Here is an 18,845-nt window from a genome sequence, read left to right on the forward strand (position 1 = left end):
AACAGAAAAAAACACATACTGATTTGTTGACAATTACAAATATTCAGCAGTTTGATATGGTATAAAGGTATAAACTAATTTGCATTGTTGTTGGGATCCTGCCACATCCTAACTTCTAGCAAGATCTATTTTTACCTGACAGGGTACTTTTACTAACCCCAAACTACCCTGAGAGGCATGAAGCCCTCATCTTTTTGAACGTCTGCTCATGTATCACAGGGCAGCACAACCCTGTCTGAGATGAGCCCTCTTTCACATACATGAGCTCAGCCGTGATCTGCTAGTGTTACCGTGATTGATGCTAGGAGAGAGAGAAAGAGATAGATAGAGAGAAAGAAATAGATAGAGAGAGAGAGAGAGAGAGAGAGAGAGTGTTATTTCATTCATTTGCCTTGGTTCCCAGGTTATGGCATGGTTAGAATTCAAACTCACCTCTCAGGAGAGAAACTGGCTGATTATATTTGTATATGTTGTATTCCTTACTCGATCGAATGAGGGAATATTTCCAAGATAATCAGCTTTTTTGCTCTTAGTATATTTGGATGTTGTGCGTGAGAGCACTGAGCCAAAATGAATGCAGCATACAATTAACCAAGCAGTTACCAGAGTTACCAGTCGTGTTTAACGTGTCTCAGCAGGTCAAACCCTGGTGGATGTTGAAGACTGTCGTCCATTGGCAAGTTGTAGCCTCGCACAGAAAACGGTTGTCATGGGTACAGTTAGCCGGTCATAAAGGTAAGACTGCTTCATCTTAACATATATTCAATACTAACTTACAACCAGTGAATTCTAGCCATCTCGTGTGTTTTTTTTTCTCTTTCATTTATTGTTATTATTATTAATGCAGGCAGCTTCAAAGCAGGAGAAGAGGGCACCATCCTGAAGAAGTACGCCGAGAACGAGAAGCTGTGCTTCGAGAGCTTAAGCGGAGATGTGTTGGGACAATTTGTACCAGCGTACCGTGGAACGGTTGAGAGAGATGGAGAGCTCTTCCTGCAGATGAGCGACCTGCTGACCAGCTTTGATGGGCCAAACGTCATGGACTGCAAGATGGGAGTGAGGTTAGAGATTAAAAACAGCAAAAACGTGGCTTGTAAAAAAATTGTAGATTTATAGACCACAAAGCTTTTCAGCGAGCTGTACAGTCAAAGGACCTGTTGGATTTAGACCAATATCTGTGCTTTTACAAAATTACTAAATGCTTCTTTAAAACAGATGGTGTGTTATGCAATAATTAACAGATTAGGGTTCCATGTGGTCAGTAAGACTCATGTAAATAAAATAAAAAAATAAAAACATAGCTGCTGTGGATAAAACGAGGTGGATGAAAAAGTGATGCAAATGTTTAAGTCAGTGCTGAGTGCATCATGACTGCATTTTGCTAGAACTGCCAAATGCTAGTGCTAACTGTCTATTTATTTAATACACAGCAAGTTGTACATACTCATTTATGTATTAAATATTGTGGACTACTAATAAATCTAAAATTTAATCTCTGCACTTAAATATGAAATGAAAACGTTCATCCTTTTTGTTAAGACTGAGAGATGTGTTTGTGTAAGGGACCTAACCGAAGAACCGTGTTATTCAGAAAGGAAGTTATTGTGGTCAGGTTCATAGAGGTTTAAACGATGCTATTAGTTTGTTTATGTTGTTTACACCGAACTGCCATACTATTAAAACCACTGACAGGTGAAGTAAATAACACCGATTATGTCGTGTAGTGGGATCTGTCAAAGGGGTGGGATATATTAGGTAGCGAGTGAACTGTCAGTTCTCAACGTTCATTTGTTGGATGCGTGAAAAAAACAGGCATGCATGAAACTCTGAGCACCACATGGTGATGGTAAGACGACTGAGTCATAACGTCTACAAAACAGCAGGTCTGCTGCAGCAGGTATGATGCATGTGAGAGAAAGCTAGTACACCTGGTCTAATGGCACTGAATTGTACACACCACTGTAGCACAAATTGCAGATAAAGTATGTGGATAAGTGTGTATGTTGTTTATGGTTAAAAAAATATATAATCTCATATACATTTATAATACAGACAGCGATATACTGTAGCTTGAGGAAGTTGATAAACTATTAGAGACAGACTTTTATATTATTAATCTTGATTTTTTTGTATTATATTAATCTTTGTATAATATAAGAATTTTTGTGTTACTTATGTTCTATAAAGCTACTTTGAGACAATGTGCATTGTTAAAAGCGCTATACAAATCAATTTGAATTGAATTGAATTTACAGAAATAAGATGTTTTTCTGTGTTTTAGCAGGGCAGAGTGCTATGGTTTCTATTTAATAATAATAATAATAATAATAATAATAATAATAATAATATTTCATATGCAGGTACAGATAATGTAAACTGCTACTTTACACACATTTCAGTAAGGATTTCACATCGAGCTAACAAATTATTTTCATTCGAAGCAGTTGAGATTAATACATTTTTTTTAATGCATTTGTTACTTGTGCATGTAAAACTGTGAACTGAGTGACTGTGTGTGGTTAACTTCAGCCTGTTTAAACACCTGTTTTAGCTCTTGGTCTGTTTCCTGTCGAAGCACAAAGAAAGAGAGACTAAAGCTTAAGCTCATAAAAAATGAAGACACTCACAATTAACAAGCGAGGCATGAATTTCCGGCACAGAGCACTCTCTTCGTCTCTGCACGCACACACACAAGCACACATGGGGTGTCCCTTAGGGCTTCCTTCTCATACACTTTTCACATGACAGATACTTACACTGTAGACTTGTTTTCGGAGGAGTCCCCTGTTGACTTCCTCTTTTTACACAGGAAATCACAAAAAAATTGAAATTGAAACCCGCATTAAAAAAAAATAAGAACAACAGGATTAAGCAACTGCGCTGTTCTTTTTGTTAATCTTGATGCTGAAATGTTTGTAGAGACCTATTAAAAAGTATGATGAAGTGTTACATTATTTATGGAACTTTTTTTTTAATGAGGCCAAAGAATTCTTGTGATTTCCACCTCATTGTTCTCTGTAGTCCTGTACAGTAATGGCCCGACAATCAGATGTACTATACAACAGTGTAGAATTATAGTCGATCCATTCAATCACTTGCTATCACTGCAAAAGCCCAGATAAAACGGATACTACTGTATAAATCCTAGCTTTAGAGAGTCTTTTTCAATCCGGAAACCCTTTAAAACCAAGCATGAAAGGGTTTTTGTCTGCTGTAAAAGGCTTCATCAGATTTCTCAGCAGGCATCATCAAGCTCTTCACAGCCCGTCTTTCAGAGAGTGACTCACACCTCGGTACGTGTTCTCTTCTTTTTCATCAGAACCTATCTGGAGGAAGAGCTGGTGCGAGCCAGGGAGAAGCCCAAGCTGCGCAGGGATCTGTATAACAAAATGCTGGAGGTGGACAGCGAGGCTCCTACTGCTGAGGAAAACAAGCAGCAGGCCGTGACCAAGCTCCGCTACATGCAGTGGAGGGAGACTATCAGCACCACCAGCACTCTGGGCTTTCGCATCGAGGGCATCAAGGTACCTGCACAGGCAAAAAAAACCCCAAACATTTGATGAGGGAAGACACACTTACAGTAGTATCAGTGGAAACAGGATACAGCGTCTGAATTATTTAATGTGATCCCACGTGCATGTAAATGTCAACATAAAGGTTAGGCCGCAAATATTGACTCGCCGTAATGCCGTGTAAATCACCAGCACTTATGAGTAAGGCAACGTTTTTTTTTTTATGTATATCACATATATGTACATTGAGCTGTACATTATGTACATATCACATATGAACATGAAATGTACATAGAAATTTCTCCTGAAACTAAAAAATGAAGCCTTTTGCATGGAACTCAACCACAGGTACAGTGAGAAAGATTTTATTTGGTAAATTGTCTCCTTACCGAAAATCATCTCTGCAGATTAGCAAGTTTAAAGGATGCACTTTACCTCGTCATTTAGGTGCTGAACAAGAAAGAATTTCCTGGTTATAAAATTGCACATTTTAGTTATTTTTTGTAGTAGACAGTTACAGAAGGGAATTATTTACCCTTTAGATCAGTTTAAGTTCCCTTTTTGAACCTGGTTCCCCTCAAGGCTTCTTCCTCATATCGTCTCGGGAAGTTTTCCTTCCCATCACCGGCTCTTGTTAGATCATTAGGGATAAATGATTTAAACACATTTAGAATGTATATCCTGGGTTATTATTTTTGTTAAGCTGCTTGGTGACAATGTCTGTTTTTAAAAGCTATAAAAATAAAACGGATTGCTATTTATTATTTCTTATTATTTCACTCTATCTATCTATCTATCTATCTATCTATCTATCTATCTATCTATCTATCTATCTATCTATCTATCTATCTATCTATCTATCTGTCTGTCTGTCTGTCTGTCTGTCTGTCTATGTCTATCTATCTATCTATCTATCTATCTATCTATCTATCTATCTATCTATCTGTCTGTCTGTCTGTCTGTCTGTCTGTCTGTCTGTCTATCTATCTATCTATCTATCTATCTATCTATCTATCTATCTATCTATCTATCTATCTATCTATCAGAAAGCAGACGGAACATGCCGGACAGACTTTAAGAAGACTCACTCAAAGGAAGAAGTCACACAGGTCTTCAAGGACTTTGTCAGCGGAAACGGAAAAATAATTGTGCGTAAGAAGAACCAGATCATCCAGTTTGGTTTAACTCTCCCAGCCAATATTCTCACTATTACCTAAGAGGAAAATATGTACTTAAGTACACACAGATATGATTACCCCAGATGCAATATTTTATCTTGGATTTATCTGACTTTAGTAGATTTTAGAATGATGATGATTCATGTGATAGTTTTTTTAATCTCCTCAATATTTCACTTCTCTCTCAAGACTTGCTGCCAGATTCAGACTTGGATTCCTAAAACATAGATTTTTACTGTTGTTACTAAATCATGTAAATAAGTTACTGATTGAAATGGTTTGTTTTTTAATGAAGAAATTAATAAAATGATTTGATCTTAAGGGGTTTAAACATTGTGAACTGTGAACGCGAGTTGAAACGGAATGAATAATTTGTATGTTTTAAATGGAAGAAAGTGGGACTTTATAGAATACTAGAGAGGACCAGAAACAATGCAATGAATCGAAATAAGTCAAGAGAAATAAGTCTTTTTTGTGATTGTTCGGTTGCAAATGTTTGTTTTTGCTTAAGCTTTTTTCAATATTTATTTATTTTTTTATAAAATCTACCAGTGAAGACACACATAATGACTTTCTATGATAGCTGTACTCATGTTTGATGCACACAAATTGAAAAGGTATTATTTTAGGTTTTTCGATATTATGCTATAATTACACTAGTCACTAGTCTGGACACTAACTTTGGTATTTGCTATATAGTGTTTTGTTTAATGCTCACATCTGTCTGTTACAGAACTCCTACATTAGGAGGCTGGAGGATATCAAACAGACCCTGACGGCTTCAGACTTCTTCATGAGACATGAGGTAACTTCAAGCACTTTTGTGCTTTTGCTCTTTGTCCTTTAGATTATGGTTAGAACTTATGGCAGATAAGAACTTCCTTCTTTTCAAATGATGCAACATGAATGTGCTCAGGTGCTTGTTCAGTCCCTTGTCATGTCGAGTCTGGGCTAATGCAACTCACTCGTAGCAAGTCTGCCTCCAAGCACTATTTGACCTCTGCAACTGATGCAGAATGCAGCTGCACGACTTTCCTAATATCTCCTACACCACACCATTGCACCACTCCCTTCACTTCACTTCTTCTAGCAGATTTAAAACACTGATGTTTGCATACAAAGCCAACAACAGACTAGCACCCACATCTAAACGTCTAAAGACCTACATATTCCTGAATTAATGAAGCTTAAACATAAATCCGAAAAACTTGTCTGTGCGCTTTTCCTGCTATATTAGCTCCTGAGATTTTTTTAGGCTGATGGTATTCTTGTGACCCAGTGAAGCACTGTCAGGATGTATTTATTGATAGAGACTTCAACACACTTCTGTAAGTCGCTCTGGATACAGGCATCTGCAAAATGCTGTAATTGCTGTACTGTCAAATAACACACGTCTGCAATGACATGTTATGGAACATTTCATTTCCCAGGTGATTGGGAGCTCGATGCTGTTTATCCACGACCACACAGAGCGAGCTGAAGTCTGGCTCATCGATTTCGGTAAAACCACAGCTCTCCCCGAGGGTCAGACGTTGGATCACGATAAACCCTGGCACGAGGGCAACCGAGAGGACGGATACTTATGGGGCCTTGACAACCTGCTGCTCACCCTCCGCTCCCTGCCAGTACAGTGTTCGCACTGAACTTAAACACGAACCCTTTTCCTTCGCGCCACGGGGAAACGCGACAATCCTTTCATTTGCAGAATAAAATCACTTGTGCTCTTTCGACGCTCTAGCTTCTGAGCTGTGTATCAGCCAGCTAATCTTTCAAACCAGTAATTGTCCGAGAGTCAGGGAGAGCATAATTAAATTCAGTGCCTCCTGTCCATAGCTAATAAAGTTGGAGAATTTACAGAAGACACCAATTAGTACCCAGTTTGCATTCAGCCTAAATTTAAATAACCATACAACCACAGTGAAGACCATGATTACACCAGTACACTCTTAGTACACAATCTACCATTACAGTACAATAAACTGAAAGTTCATTACCAACAAATAATCATCAAAAAGGCGAGCCAGATTCCTTTGATTTGAGGTAAGCATTTATGGTGTATTTTATGACGATTTGTCAGTGCTAAAGTGTACCAGACTGACATGTAGTGTTCCTTTCAGAGGATAAGAAACACAGAGCCTATTATGCATGCCCAGCCTAAGCAAGAACATTATCACAAGACATCCACCCACACCACATCTGGGGGTGGCTCACCAGATTTATTTCCCACATTCATATACTTGCTTTTCTCTTGAGCCTTATCTTAAGACCAGTGTTGTGATCATGCTTTGTGTTCTCACTTTGAGGTGTTGTGGAATGACTCACTTGTTTGTGCGGAGCCTGTTAGTGTGTTTAGTGCAAACGAAGACTCGGCTGTTCATGCAGTTACTAGTATAATGGCAAGTGAACATTGGCCTAATGCAGGTTCTGACTCATGAGCAAACTGAACCAACAGTCTTAGGAATATAAGGGCACAGCAGGAACCTTAGTCATCTTTTCCACAGTGCAATAATGTGTAATGCTGAAAAGGCTGCATATAATGATTAAATAACATGTGCTAGTAAAAAAACAAACAAAAAAAACAGTTTACTGCAGTGTTAACTATTGCAGGCAGCATTTTCAATCATTTGTATTATGTTTTGCTGCTCTAATTGTATTTGCACCAGAAGAGCAGAAATATTTTCCAGCTCTGGTATTGTAGCCATGTTGAGTTGAAATCCCAGGACTGCCAAAGAACCAATTTTGGACCCACAAAATAGCTAAACCTTGATCCTTTGTAGCGAATTTGTGTTAAAACTAAATCACGATCATCTCCACAAACTCCGTAAGTCACATCACCATGCCGCTCTGTGTGTTCCCCCCCCCCCCACCTTAAGTTCTTTCTTCTCTCTCACCTCCTGTGCTTTTTCTTAATATGGGACTGTCCCTATTCTCTCTGTCGAAACATTAAACACGTGTATGGGTTTACGAGGGTCTGTGGGTTTTAACCATGTTTAAACCCCTGATCATATTTGAGACTTTCCTACTTGAATATCACTAGTATGCAATCAATCAGTGTGTATACAAACTGTTTCAGATTGTTTTTAGAGCTCATCTTGTGGCTTTTCTTGTTGATATTTTAAAGGCTTTATGGTGTTTTTATGTTGTTAAGCATTAAGTGTAAGAACCTGGGCTGCAGTTTGCTTATCTAGATTTCTCTAAAAGTATTTTTCATGTCAGATCGGACAAATATTTACCTTCAGACACTATTGTTTTTAGGGACAAGGTGACAGTATTTGTTGTCACGGGATGAACACATTTAAGATGTTCTCATAATAAATATCTTTAGAATGTTCATTTTGTTGTCTTTTTTTCTTCCTAAAGATCAGACTACCATAGAACTAACATTCAAATATTTTTAGTGATTTAGTTCGTTTCTACACTGGCATGGTAGGATGATGGGTAAATGAAGGAAGAAATAACTAAAGTGAATGAAGTGACAAGTAAAAAGGCAACAAGTGAACAGTCAGTTCTCAACATTGATGTGTTGGAAGCAGGAAAAATGTCAAGGCAAGTTTTAAGAAGCTGAGGACCAGATCATGATGGCTAGTTGATTGGCTCAGGGCATCTCCAAAACAGCAGGTCTTGTGGAGTGCTCCTGATATGCAGTGGTTAGTCCCTAACAAAAATCATCCAAGGAAGGTCAACCAGTTATCCAGTGACAAGGTGTTGTGCTCGTACAAACCACACTGATATCACTGAGGAACAAAAGGCTAACTCATCTGGTTCGATTCCACAGTAGAACAACTGAAGCACAAATAGCTCACAACGGCACATCTTCAGGGGTCTTCTTGGTCAATATGTGTTGTAGCAGAACAAGGACAACCTACACAATATGAAGCATGTGGTTAATACTTAATGTTCAATGTTTAACATTATGGATGAGCAGTGAATGGATGACCTGCAGCAGGAAAGAAATTGGCATGTTATATTGAATTGTTTCATGCAGCTGCTTGAGGCACAGTTCTCGTGTTCCCGCATTTATCAAATTCACAGTCAGAACTGTAGTCAATCATGTTTTTTAATTTATTTGAGGTTTGGAATTACTCTAATAAATCTAGAAGACTATTACATCCAGTAGTAATATAATTATCTCAGAATCAAAAGGAACAGATATTTCAAGAAATTCCATTGCTCCACCTTGTGGTGATTGAAGATGATGCAGCTCCCTGCATAAACAGTGGGTATTTATTCACCCTGTTGGCAGTGATCCAGTCTCAATAATCAAAAAGTTAAACAAACAACAGAGTACACATGAGGTTAAATAATATATAGCTAAATAATAGTAATTGTTAGTCCAGAGTAATATATATATATATATATATATATATATATATATATATATATATATATATATATACATACATATATATATATATATATGTATGTATATATATATATATATATATATATATATATATATATATATATATATATATATATATATATACATACATACACACACACACACAAACACTTCTTTTTTTCTGGGTAAAAGTAGCTTGTTCAGTGTAGAAACTCCAAAGTAGTTGTATCATCAGTGAAAAAACTAACAGAAAATGAACGACAAATTATGAAAAACTCTAAATTTAACAGGTCAAGTACAGTTCAATTGAGAAGCTGAGGTTGTGTTTACAAGAAAATAAAATTCATAAATGCAATAATATAAAATGCAATAAACCAACAGAAAGTGGTTAACCCACACTTAGCTTTTAACTTAACTGGAATTCTTAACCAACAAAATAAAATATTAGCATTAACATATAATATTCATCAGAATGCATTAGATTTAGGAATATATCACTGATGTGTCACTTTGTCCTGGAGCACATCCCCATGTGTTTGCTTACACAACATACAGTGAAACACCAACACTTTGTTTAAGAAACTGTCAGCTACTGACAAATCCAGACAAAACAAAAGACTCAAACATGGCATCCAATCAAAATTCTTGGGGACACAGTTGATTCTGTTAAAGGATTTTTCCTTTTAAAGTTCAGCTCAGTATGAATCCACTGGTTCTGTTTATACTTCATTCATTCAGAGTTTTTACACTTTCTTTATAGGACTGGAAAAAAAATGTTTAGCTTTCTTGACATTTTTGCATTTTTCTTTTTACACCTAGCAGTTTTGCTGTTTCCCTAACCAAAAAGTGAAATATTTGATTGGTGTATTTAAACTACTATTGCTTGAGAATCTCATTATCTGGCATTTGGCTCTTCCTGTTATAGTAAAAATGAATTTCCTCCAGAGTCCATTAAGAGATCCTGGTTTAGACATGATTCTAAATCTACTGCTGGTTCTTCAACATATATTCAATAACATATCATTCACAGTTTTAAATCTAGTGTAAATGTTTGAGAACACAAAGGAGTAAAAGATGAGGGACGGTCAGGTTTCTAAAAGTTACTTACAAAATGCTACCTGCATGATGAACATTTGCTAACGTTTTGCTCATTCGTCTTTTATCTCTACAACTGTAACCTCACTTCTCTTCTTCAGTAGTATGCAGTTCTTACTACTAGGAAACACATTTCATATTTTCAGTTATAGACAATTGCACAAAAAAACTGAAAAATAACAAAAAAACAAAAAAACAAACAAACAAACACCGAAATTATCACACAGCAGAGGCGAGTCAGAGGGAATGTCGACCTTGTATCTCCACATTGCAAATTTTTTTACAGTCCAATTCAAATGGCATCCCATCTGGAAGAAACTATTTTAGCGCTCTCAACTGTGTGTTAAATGCACTATAACTGAAACATCAGTGACAGAAAGTGGCTAATGGTGGTGTGGTGCCTGTATTAACACCAGGATTAACACCAGAAGTTACGCCATAACGAAAACCAGTATAAAAACCCGTATTAACAGCAAACGATAAACGAGTATTAACACCAGAATTAAAACCAGTATTATGAACACCAGTATTGACAGCATAATTAACCCAGTATAAATGCCAGTATTAACAACAGAATTGAAACCAATATTAACCCTAGATTTAAATTAAGTATGAACACTATTAACACCGGTATTAACACCAGTATTGACACCAGAATCAACACCACAATTAAAACCAGTATGAACACCAGTATTAGCACCAGAATTAAACCTAATATTAACACTAGATTTAAAACCAGTGCAAACACCAGAATTAACACAAAAATGAACACCAGTGTGAACACCATTATTATTACTACCAGTTTTAACACCAGAATTAATACCAGTATTAGCACTCAGACTACTTGCCTAAGCTGTGTAGTCCTAAATTCTTCTGCATGCTGTACACATCAGCATCTTTCCATAAAGATGTTGAACATGTGAATGATACCAAATCCCTCTTAGTAGACAGAGGACAGAAGGGCAGCCTAGTGAATTGAAACTGGAAACCAAAGCAGAATCTACTACAGAATATAATAAAAACTAAATAAAAAACATAGCTAATGTTCCTTATATTTTTCAAGTTCAGGTTACTGTTTTAAATTTCAACTAAAACGACCAAAATCTCAATTAGATCACTTAAAAAAACAACAACTCAGAATTACCTACGGATACAACATTCAAGATGTTCTGAAAAACTTACTCTATGATGGCATTCAGACATAGATTTGTAGTGCCTGTAAGACTTGCTGAACACATATTTTATATTCTATATAATTTGTGAGTAGTGGGTTGATTAATGATGTCACTTATCAGAGATGTAATGCCCTCCAGTAATGTTATAACTATTCTGTAATATATGCACAAAGTGCTTGTGTTGAATTACCCATTCATACAGTATAGTTCACATAAAAAAAAAAAAATGGAATGGCCTTCATCAGGTTTTCTATTATTTTGGCCCCACAAGAGTGTCGCTGCCCTCCCAATTTTTTTTAGTTCTAGGCACTGCAACCTGAATGAAGTGAGCTACGATGTTTTTCCGTTATTATAATGTATCTAGGTTTAGTCCAGCATCTGTAAGTGCTACACAGGAGTAACGCTAAGATCTTCTGATAACGAAAAGCCCGAGTCTCTGTCTCGTGTGGGTTTCTCAGCCTTGGTATGCCTCCTGATGTCTTCATGTCCGTAGCTGGCGTGGCGCTTGACCAGTGGTTTGTGGGTAACAGAGAAAGCAGGGCCCAGTGCTGTTAGAGAGGCGCTAGCTGCAGCACTACTCCTGGGTTTTGGAGATCTGGCAACTACTAGGGGTAGACTCTCAGCTTCATAGCTCTGCTCATCATAAGCATAATTTACATTGCCACAAGGGAAGCTCTGGAGCTTAGCCAAGTCCATGACAGCACCAAGTGAACCCCCTACAGCCCCAGCTGGACCTTTTCGTAAAGCAAGACTCAAAGATCCAGGAGGACTCGAACTCATCTGAGAGGGAGCTGGTGATGAATTTGAACATGGTGACACATTAGCTTCGGTTCCAGAGTCAGTATATTCTGAGGTTGAGGTAAAATGAGAAGGAGCAGTGGAGGTACTGGACAAAGGCACGGATTGGGTGTGGGAAAGGGCTGTCCTTCCAAAGCTCTCCAGAATCCACGAACCATAAGTGGGGTTCCAAAGATTCTTGGTGTTGTTCTTTAGTTTTTGGCTTCCTGAGGAGGACCTAGATCTGGAACATGGTTGGTGCTCTGGGACCTGCAACCAGGAGCTCGAGCTGGCTCCGGAAGCAGAAGGTGGCTCAGCCCAAATAGGTTCCAAAGTTTCAAGTATGGTCACCTCCTGAGGCATTTGGGGTGGCCGCTGTAACAACAATCTTGTTTTCTGGACATGAGGGAGTGGAGTAAAGATTGCAGGCTGCACAGGCGCATCCACTGTTCGGCTCACTAGAAGAGGAGTCATGCTGCCAGATGCTACAGGACGAATCACAGTGCTGCTCTCTTCATCCACATTTGGCCCATACTCCACTGGCAGGGGCGTATTTATAACATCTGGGTCCTGAACCACATTAGCAGATAAGAAGAAATGGAGGAAAGACACAGTATGTTAGGTTTCCTGACAAAAACCAAATGTAAATATTAATTGAAAGTGTTATTTTGAGGTTATTTTTACCTGAGTACAATAGTTGATCCTCTCTAAAATAGCTGAAAAGTTTGGTCGATGTTCTGGGCAGTGTTGCCAACACTGTGTCATAATCCGGTAACTACGGCATGGAAAAAATATATCTGTCAATGAACAAGTCTGACTCTGTATGGAAACCAAACAATTTATAACAGAGTACTTATTAAACGTCCATCACTAACTCATGTGAGAGCTTGAGATTGTATCAGTACATAAAGCTCTACATTTGTTATCACACAGGTTACACCTGGCACCTTTAGGGTTTCAACACCTAAAAATTATTACATCAATAATAATTACCAAATGCAAAAAGTACTAAATAAAAATAATTAAAAAAAAACTATAACCATTAACCATCCAATGTTCCCTTGAGGAAAGTTTGTTTTGTTTGTGTTTTACTGTGTTTATCAGAACAATGGCATTTCATTCCACCGGCTGAACATAGACTTTTTCAATCAGTATAAACAAATAAATTAATTGATCGCTGCAAGTCTGATGGCTTTCAGTGAGATGTTTTTGCCTCTTTTGGATAACCTTACGCAGAATTTTAGTAGTTAAAGTTAACACCTTAAAATTTTAGATTCAATTCAATTCAATTCAATTTTATTTATAAAGCACATTTAAAATCCGCCCGAGCTGGCCAAAGTGCTATACGTAGAGATAAAAGAAAAGGAAAAAAGAAAGAACATACATAAAAAGAACACGTACTAATTAACAATAATTAAAAGCACAGGAAAAGAAGTGTGTTTTTAACATGGATTTAAATTCATAATTTAAATAGAAGCAGTTCTGACTGGTGGTGGCAAGCTATTCCACAGCTTAGGGCCCGCTACTGCGAAAGCTCGGTGTCCCCTGTGTTGCAGACTGGATCGTGGTACCAGTAAAAGATGACCATTTTGGGATCTAAGTGATCTTGCAGGATTGTACAAAACAATCAAGTCAGATAAATATTTGAGAGCTAGATTATTGAGAGCTTTATAGATGAATCCTGTAGCAGAATCTTGTATTCGATATGGCATCGGACAGGCAGCCAGTGCAAAGAACGTAATATTGGTGTGATATGGTCTCGTTTAGATGCATATGAACAAGCGCTACTAGAGCAGGAATGGGTTTAATATCATCATACACTTTGAAGATATCCACTTTTTTTATAGCTTTCTATGAATATAAATACATTTCTATGAAAAACAAATATTTATTAAACACTAAAGCCCTGAGTTTCATATGAGCCACTAACTACTGTGGAGTGTGAAATCATAAATGTTTTGAAAAAATAGGCACAAGTTAAGAGCAATTCCAATAACCTGAATAACAATAGTGCAGAACAAGCCAAATCTACATAGATACATACATTTATTGTTATTATTCACATGTCTCCTGGCTGCAGTGCAGAACATATTGGCTGGTTGCTACTTACACTGGTCCTGGGCAACTCTTAGGTGGATCCATGCGTCCTCCACTTGTCACAAACTCCAGCACCTCTTGATTGGTCCTACAGGGGTATGGCATGTAGCCCAGGGAGAATAACTCCCACAGCAGTACACCAAATGACCTACAGAGGGAGACATATAACAGACATTTCCATCAAAACCACAGTAATTTAAAAAAAAAAAAAAGGATTTAGTAGGCATTTTAAAAATAGGATAGAATCATTTGATCAACTGACAGCTTAAAGAAATGTAACACAAAGGACAAAAAAAAAACATTACCATGTATCAGTCTTGCAAGTAAAAATGCCCTCTAAGAAGGCTTCAGGTGGCATCCATTTCACAGGCAGCATGGCACGACCACCCTTCCTGTAGTAACTGGCCCTGCAGTTAAGCAAATTATAGTTTAACGAATAATTGTGTCTCAGCAATTTTCCTGTCATTTTTTCCCGCTCAATGAACATTTCTCTAGTTAATACCGTTCAAACGAAATAACACCCGACGGCATAATCTGTACATAAAAGTGCAGTAACTCTTTTTAAGACAGATTAAATTTAAAGAAGATCAGTCGAGATTTACATTAGTCAGACAAGTTATTTTTAAATGTACGCACACTCAGTGGCACAAATAGGGTAATACATTGTTTCGAAATGACAGGATTTTGATGAATAGTATCACAAAGCCATATAGAAGGTATGGACACCATAGCAGAATTTATTGGTCAAGGACCGCCCAAGAGGAAAATGTAAAGTCCTACAAAAACAGACCAGCGTGCAACCATAGAGCGTTCATTTAAGAGAGTCTACACCATGAACTTCACATAATTTCGTAAATTTCTCATTTACACGGTTGTACACATAGGAGCTTCCATTAAAGAGATAAAATATGCATCAGACGTTCAGTCACCAGGTTGTGGCCTTGACGCTTGATGAATACATTTTTTTTTGTGCAAATGCTCCATTGAATGATTTATGAATAAAACTGTTCACATGAAGCACATTGTCATATATTTTACAATTATATTGAACAGGATTTATCAGTTTAATTATAACTTAAACAGGGTATTAACTATAAGTGCTTACATTTATATATTTTCTAAAGACATCAGGTGAGATGCTAGTACAGCATCCTTTATTAAATCATGAAAACAGACGGAAATGGCACCTGTATATGTCACGAGCCATCCCGAAATCTCCAATTTTGGCTACTCTCTCTGGACCAGGACAAGTCAACAGGCAGTTACGTGCAGCGATGTCTCTGAAACAGGAAAGTCTCATTAAAGCATTTTCATTTTGCTCAACTCTAACATGACAAATCAAACAATTTGAGCTGAAAGAGGATACACACTTAATGTATTAGTAGTTTGTACTTCAAGGAAATTCTTTTCTTCTTCCTTTATATGATAAATACTAAAAACTGCATTTGGGGCATTTATTAGTGTTTACAAATGTCACTGAGATATTTCTGCTGTGTCACTACCTATGAATGAAGTGGTTCTCCTCCAGATATCGGCAGCCAAATGCAATGTCTCTGGCCATGTGTAGCAGCTCCAGCATCGTCAGGGAAGATTGCTGATTCTGTGTGAGCCGAATTGTCAGATTATTGTCTAATCACACTGTCAGCTTACAAATCACTCTGACTTACTGTACCACACAGTACACACAGACTGTTAGGAACCTGACTCTTACTGTATGCATATAAGATAGCACTTGTATATAAGTGTGAATTAGTTAATCCATCCTGGTGGTCACTGTACCACAGGTAGACAAAATGCACATCTTGACATGTAAACGCACTGGGTTTTTTTTACGCATACTCAAGACACTCACAGCTCTGGGGCGGTTCTGTCTGAGAAAGCTCTTCATGTCTCCTCCAGTCATGAGCTCCAAAAGAATAAATCTGGGCAGGATCTGAAGGCTGACTCCAATACAACGCACTATGTTCTGATGGTTGAACTTACTGCCAAAACACACACACAGACATTTCTTTTTTACTTAAATAAACACCACTACATGTAGTCATTAAAAAAAAAAAACATACATTAATTTTATGTAATGCTTTATCCAATTTTTTCCCATTTCTATTTAAACCAAACCCCTCAGTACACTTAAGTAGTGATCCATAGCCTCCTGTTTCACTCTGCTAAAAATTCTAAGTGACAAAGAGGCCAGACTAAAAAACTAGTGAATAAAAAATACAAAAATAAAATTATATAAAATTGTGTTGTCTTTCATACATCAGACAGTGGCTGTAATAAACCTGTCTGGAACAGGATGCAGGTGTATTGTGCTCTTATGCAGAGTAACAAGGAGGTTAAAGGTACAAAAAAAAAAAGATCACAGTTGGAGAGTTGCAAAAGATGTCAATATTTTGGGATCACCAAGACTATAATTAGGCACCACTTCACTTGAAAAATAAAATAAAATAAAATAAAAATATATATACACATATATATTTCAGTCATCCTATCATATGAGATGCTATTGGAACTTTGAATAAAAAGTTCTATGATATGTGTGTGTGTGTGTGTGTGTGTGTGTGTGTGTGTGTGTGTGTGTGTGTGTGTGTGTGTGTGTGTGTGTGTGTGTGTGTGTGTGTGTGTGTGAAATAAAACTGATATAGACACTGTTATGCATTAAGAATACTCTGTGAACATATGGAGCTGTTTTCCTCCACGATCCCTGAGAACATTGTAAAGATACATGAAGTCATGGACTGTGTGAAATCCTGAAGGACTATTTTAAATGAAAATGTAAACGCCTCTGTCAGATATTTTACAACTGCACGGTTACTGGATCTCCCACCTGTTCAATAATCCAAAACATAAGTCTAAATACACACAAAAAAGCAAATATCCCTAGATTTTGTCATGTCTATTCCATTATCCTGACATAAAGCCTACTGAAAACCTGGACTCTTACAAAGAAAGCGGTTTCTTGGGGCTCTATATAGATCCCTGGGTTTATGTATTTTAACAATAGAATCTTTTCCCAAACAAATATAATAGTTCTATGTCGCATCCCCAGAGAGAAATGAACCCGTTTCTATTAAATAAAATGCGTAAGGTGAAATCGATGCCATTACGTTTATTATTATATTTTAGAAAAGATCAAAAAATTTATTACATTTGTGAAATAATAAAACTGAAATTACAAACATTAGAGAACAAGACTTAATGCTGTAATTTTTAGCAAAGGAAGGTTGCACAATGCACTAAAGAAAGAAATTTTTCAGTAAGGATATTAAACAAAGTCGAAAAATAAATGTTTCAATTGAAGGTTCAATTTCTTTCAGATTTTCTGTGGGATTAAATTAATTAACCTTGCTAACATTCTTTGTAACCATTTTATACCCACCTTCTAGAGTATATATACCCACCAACTAGAGTTATATATAACTATATAATAGAATAATTAATATATAAGAATATATATATATATATATATGTATGTATGTATGTATGTATGTATGTATGTATGTATGTATGTATGTATGTATGTATGTATGTAAATATCCATTTAGCCGCATTTAGGCTGTTATTTGCTCAATGTGCTGACTGTAATAATGTCTCATTTGTTATAAATCCCCTGCAGTTAGATGGCTAATAATTTGTCTCTTTTCCAGTACTTTTCATGCATAGAAAAAGAAGAGAAAGAAGCCTTTATTTGTCATATATGCTTTACAGCACAGTGAAATTATTTCCTTCCACATGTCCCAGCCTGTTAAGAAGCTAGGGACAGCTATGATAAAGCACCCCTACAGCAGAGAGGGGTAAGGGCCTTGCTCAAGAGCCCAACATTGGCAGCTTGGCCATCCTGGGGCTTGAATCGTTGAGCCTGATATGTGATATGTTATACAGTGTCAAGACACATGGATTTATTTACAGAATAATAAAAAAAATAATATTGTGTCACAGGTGAATGTATATGTGGCTGTCATTACAAAGGCCATTTTGTCACCCTGCAAGATTGTGCGCTTTATTGTCCTTTTTTTCTAATGGCCTTTAAGTGTACTGATGTAAACCATAATATCTCAAAATGAATCAAAGCATCACTGATTGTTAGAGAGCTTAAAAAGCCTCTGTGGATGAATTTAAATGTGTACCGTACTGGACTAGTACTGGACTACATAAAAAAGATTTCTCATGAGATTTTTCTCTATCATTGATCATGTCATCACTTCTTTTCAAAACAAAGTTTTGTACAAGTTTTGTGTGGACAATTTTGTAAAAAATGTAGAAGTGTCTTTGCAGCAGCCTGAGCCAACAATGTATGTCCCAGCCTGTTAATATACTGTATGGCCAAAAGAATGCTGACCATATGCTCTTCTTGATCATCCCGTTCCAGAGTTGGTCCCCATTTGCTCCTACAACAGCTTCCTCTCTTATGAGAGGCGCATGGCTTCATGGGTCATTCAGCCACAAGGGCATTAGTAGGGATGGATGCGGAGATTGAGTGTAAAAGACCAGACATGCATTCAATGTTCCAGTTCATTCATATTCCTAAAGATATTTAGTAGGTTTGAGGTCAGAGCTCTGTGCAGGACACATTTCTTCTACACTAACATTGACAAACCATGTCTTCATAGACCTTATACAGTGCACAGGGGCCAGCAATTCTGGAACAGGTTTGGGCTCGACCTCTTAA

At 37.1% G+C, this 18,845-nt stretch overlaps 2 protein-coding genes across 4 annotated transcripts in view; one reads left to right on the plus strand and one right to left on the minus strand.

Moving 5' to 3' along the window:
- The window catches only part of itpka (inositol-trisphosphate 3-kinase A), a 14,985-nt gene extending 6,964 nt beyond the window's left edge, over positions 1-8,021 (plus strand). The window contains exons 2-7 of one of the 2 annotated variants that reach the window (XM_027172274.2): positions 636-735; positions 848-1,061; positions 3,320-3,524; positions 4,559-4,660; positions 5,424-5,495; positions 6,121-8,021. In XM_027172274.2, coding sequence (XP_027028075.1) covers positions 636-735; positions 848-1,061; positions 3,320-3,524; positions 4,559-4,660; positions 5,424-5,495; positions 6,121-6,333 — 906 coding nt within the window. In that variant the 3' untranslated portion in view covers positions 6,334-8,021. The remainder of the gene's footprint in view (positions 1-635; positions 736-847; positions 1,062-3,319; positions 3,525-4,558; positions 4,661-5,423; positions 5,496-6,120) is intronic. The other variant, XM_027172275.2, reaches the window with a different exon arrangement.
- Positions 8,022-9,186: 1,165 nt separating this feature from the next.
- ltk (leukocyte receptor tyrosine kinase) overlaps positions 9,187-18,845 on the minus strand; it is a 57,625-nt gene continuing 47,966 nt past the window's right edge. For both annotated transcript variants that reach the window (XM_027172884.2, XM_027172882.2), the window contains exons 23-29: positions 16,029-16,158; positions 15,679-15,776; positions 15,364-15,456; positions 14,482-14,583; positions 14,190-14,324; positions 12,764-12,854; positions 9,187-12,649 (exon numbers count right to left, since the gene is read on the minus strand). In XM_027172884.2, coding sequence (XP_027028685.2) covers positions 11,690-12,649; positions 12,764-12,854; positions 14,190-14,324; positions 14,482-14,583; positions 15,364-15,456; positions 15,679-15,776; positions 16,029-16,158 — 1,609 coding nt within the window. In that variant the 3' untranslated portion in view covers positions 9,187-11,689. The remainder of the gene's footprint in view (positions 12,650-12,763; positions 12,855-14,189; positions 14,325-14,481; positions 14,584-15,363; positions 15,457-15,678; positions 15,777-16,028; positions 16,159-18,845) is intronic.

This window comes from Tachysurus fulvidraco, chromosome 12, assembly GCF_022655615.1.
Source record: "Tachysurus fulvidraco isolate hzauxx_2018 chromosome 12, HZAU_PFXX_2.0, whole genome shotgun sequence".
NCBI classification, from domain to species: Eukaryota; Metazoa; Chordata; class Actinopteri; order Siluriformes; family Bagridae; genus Tachysurus; species Tachysurus fulvidraco.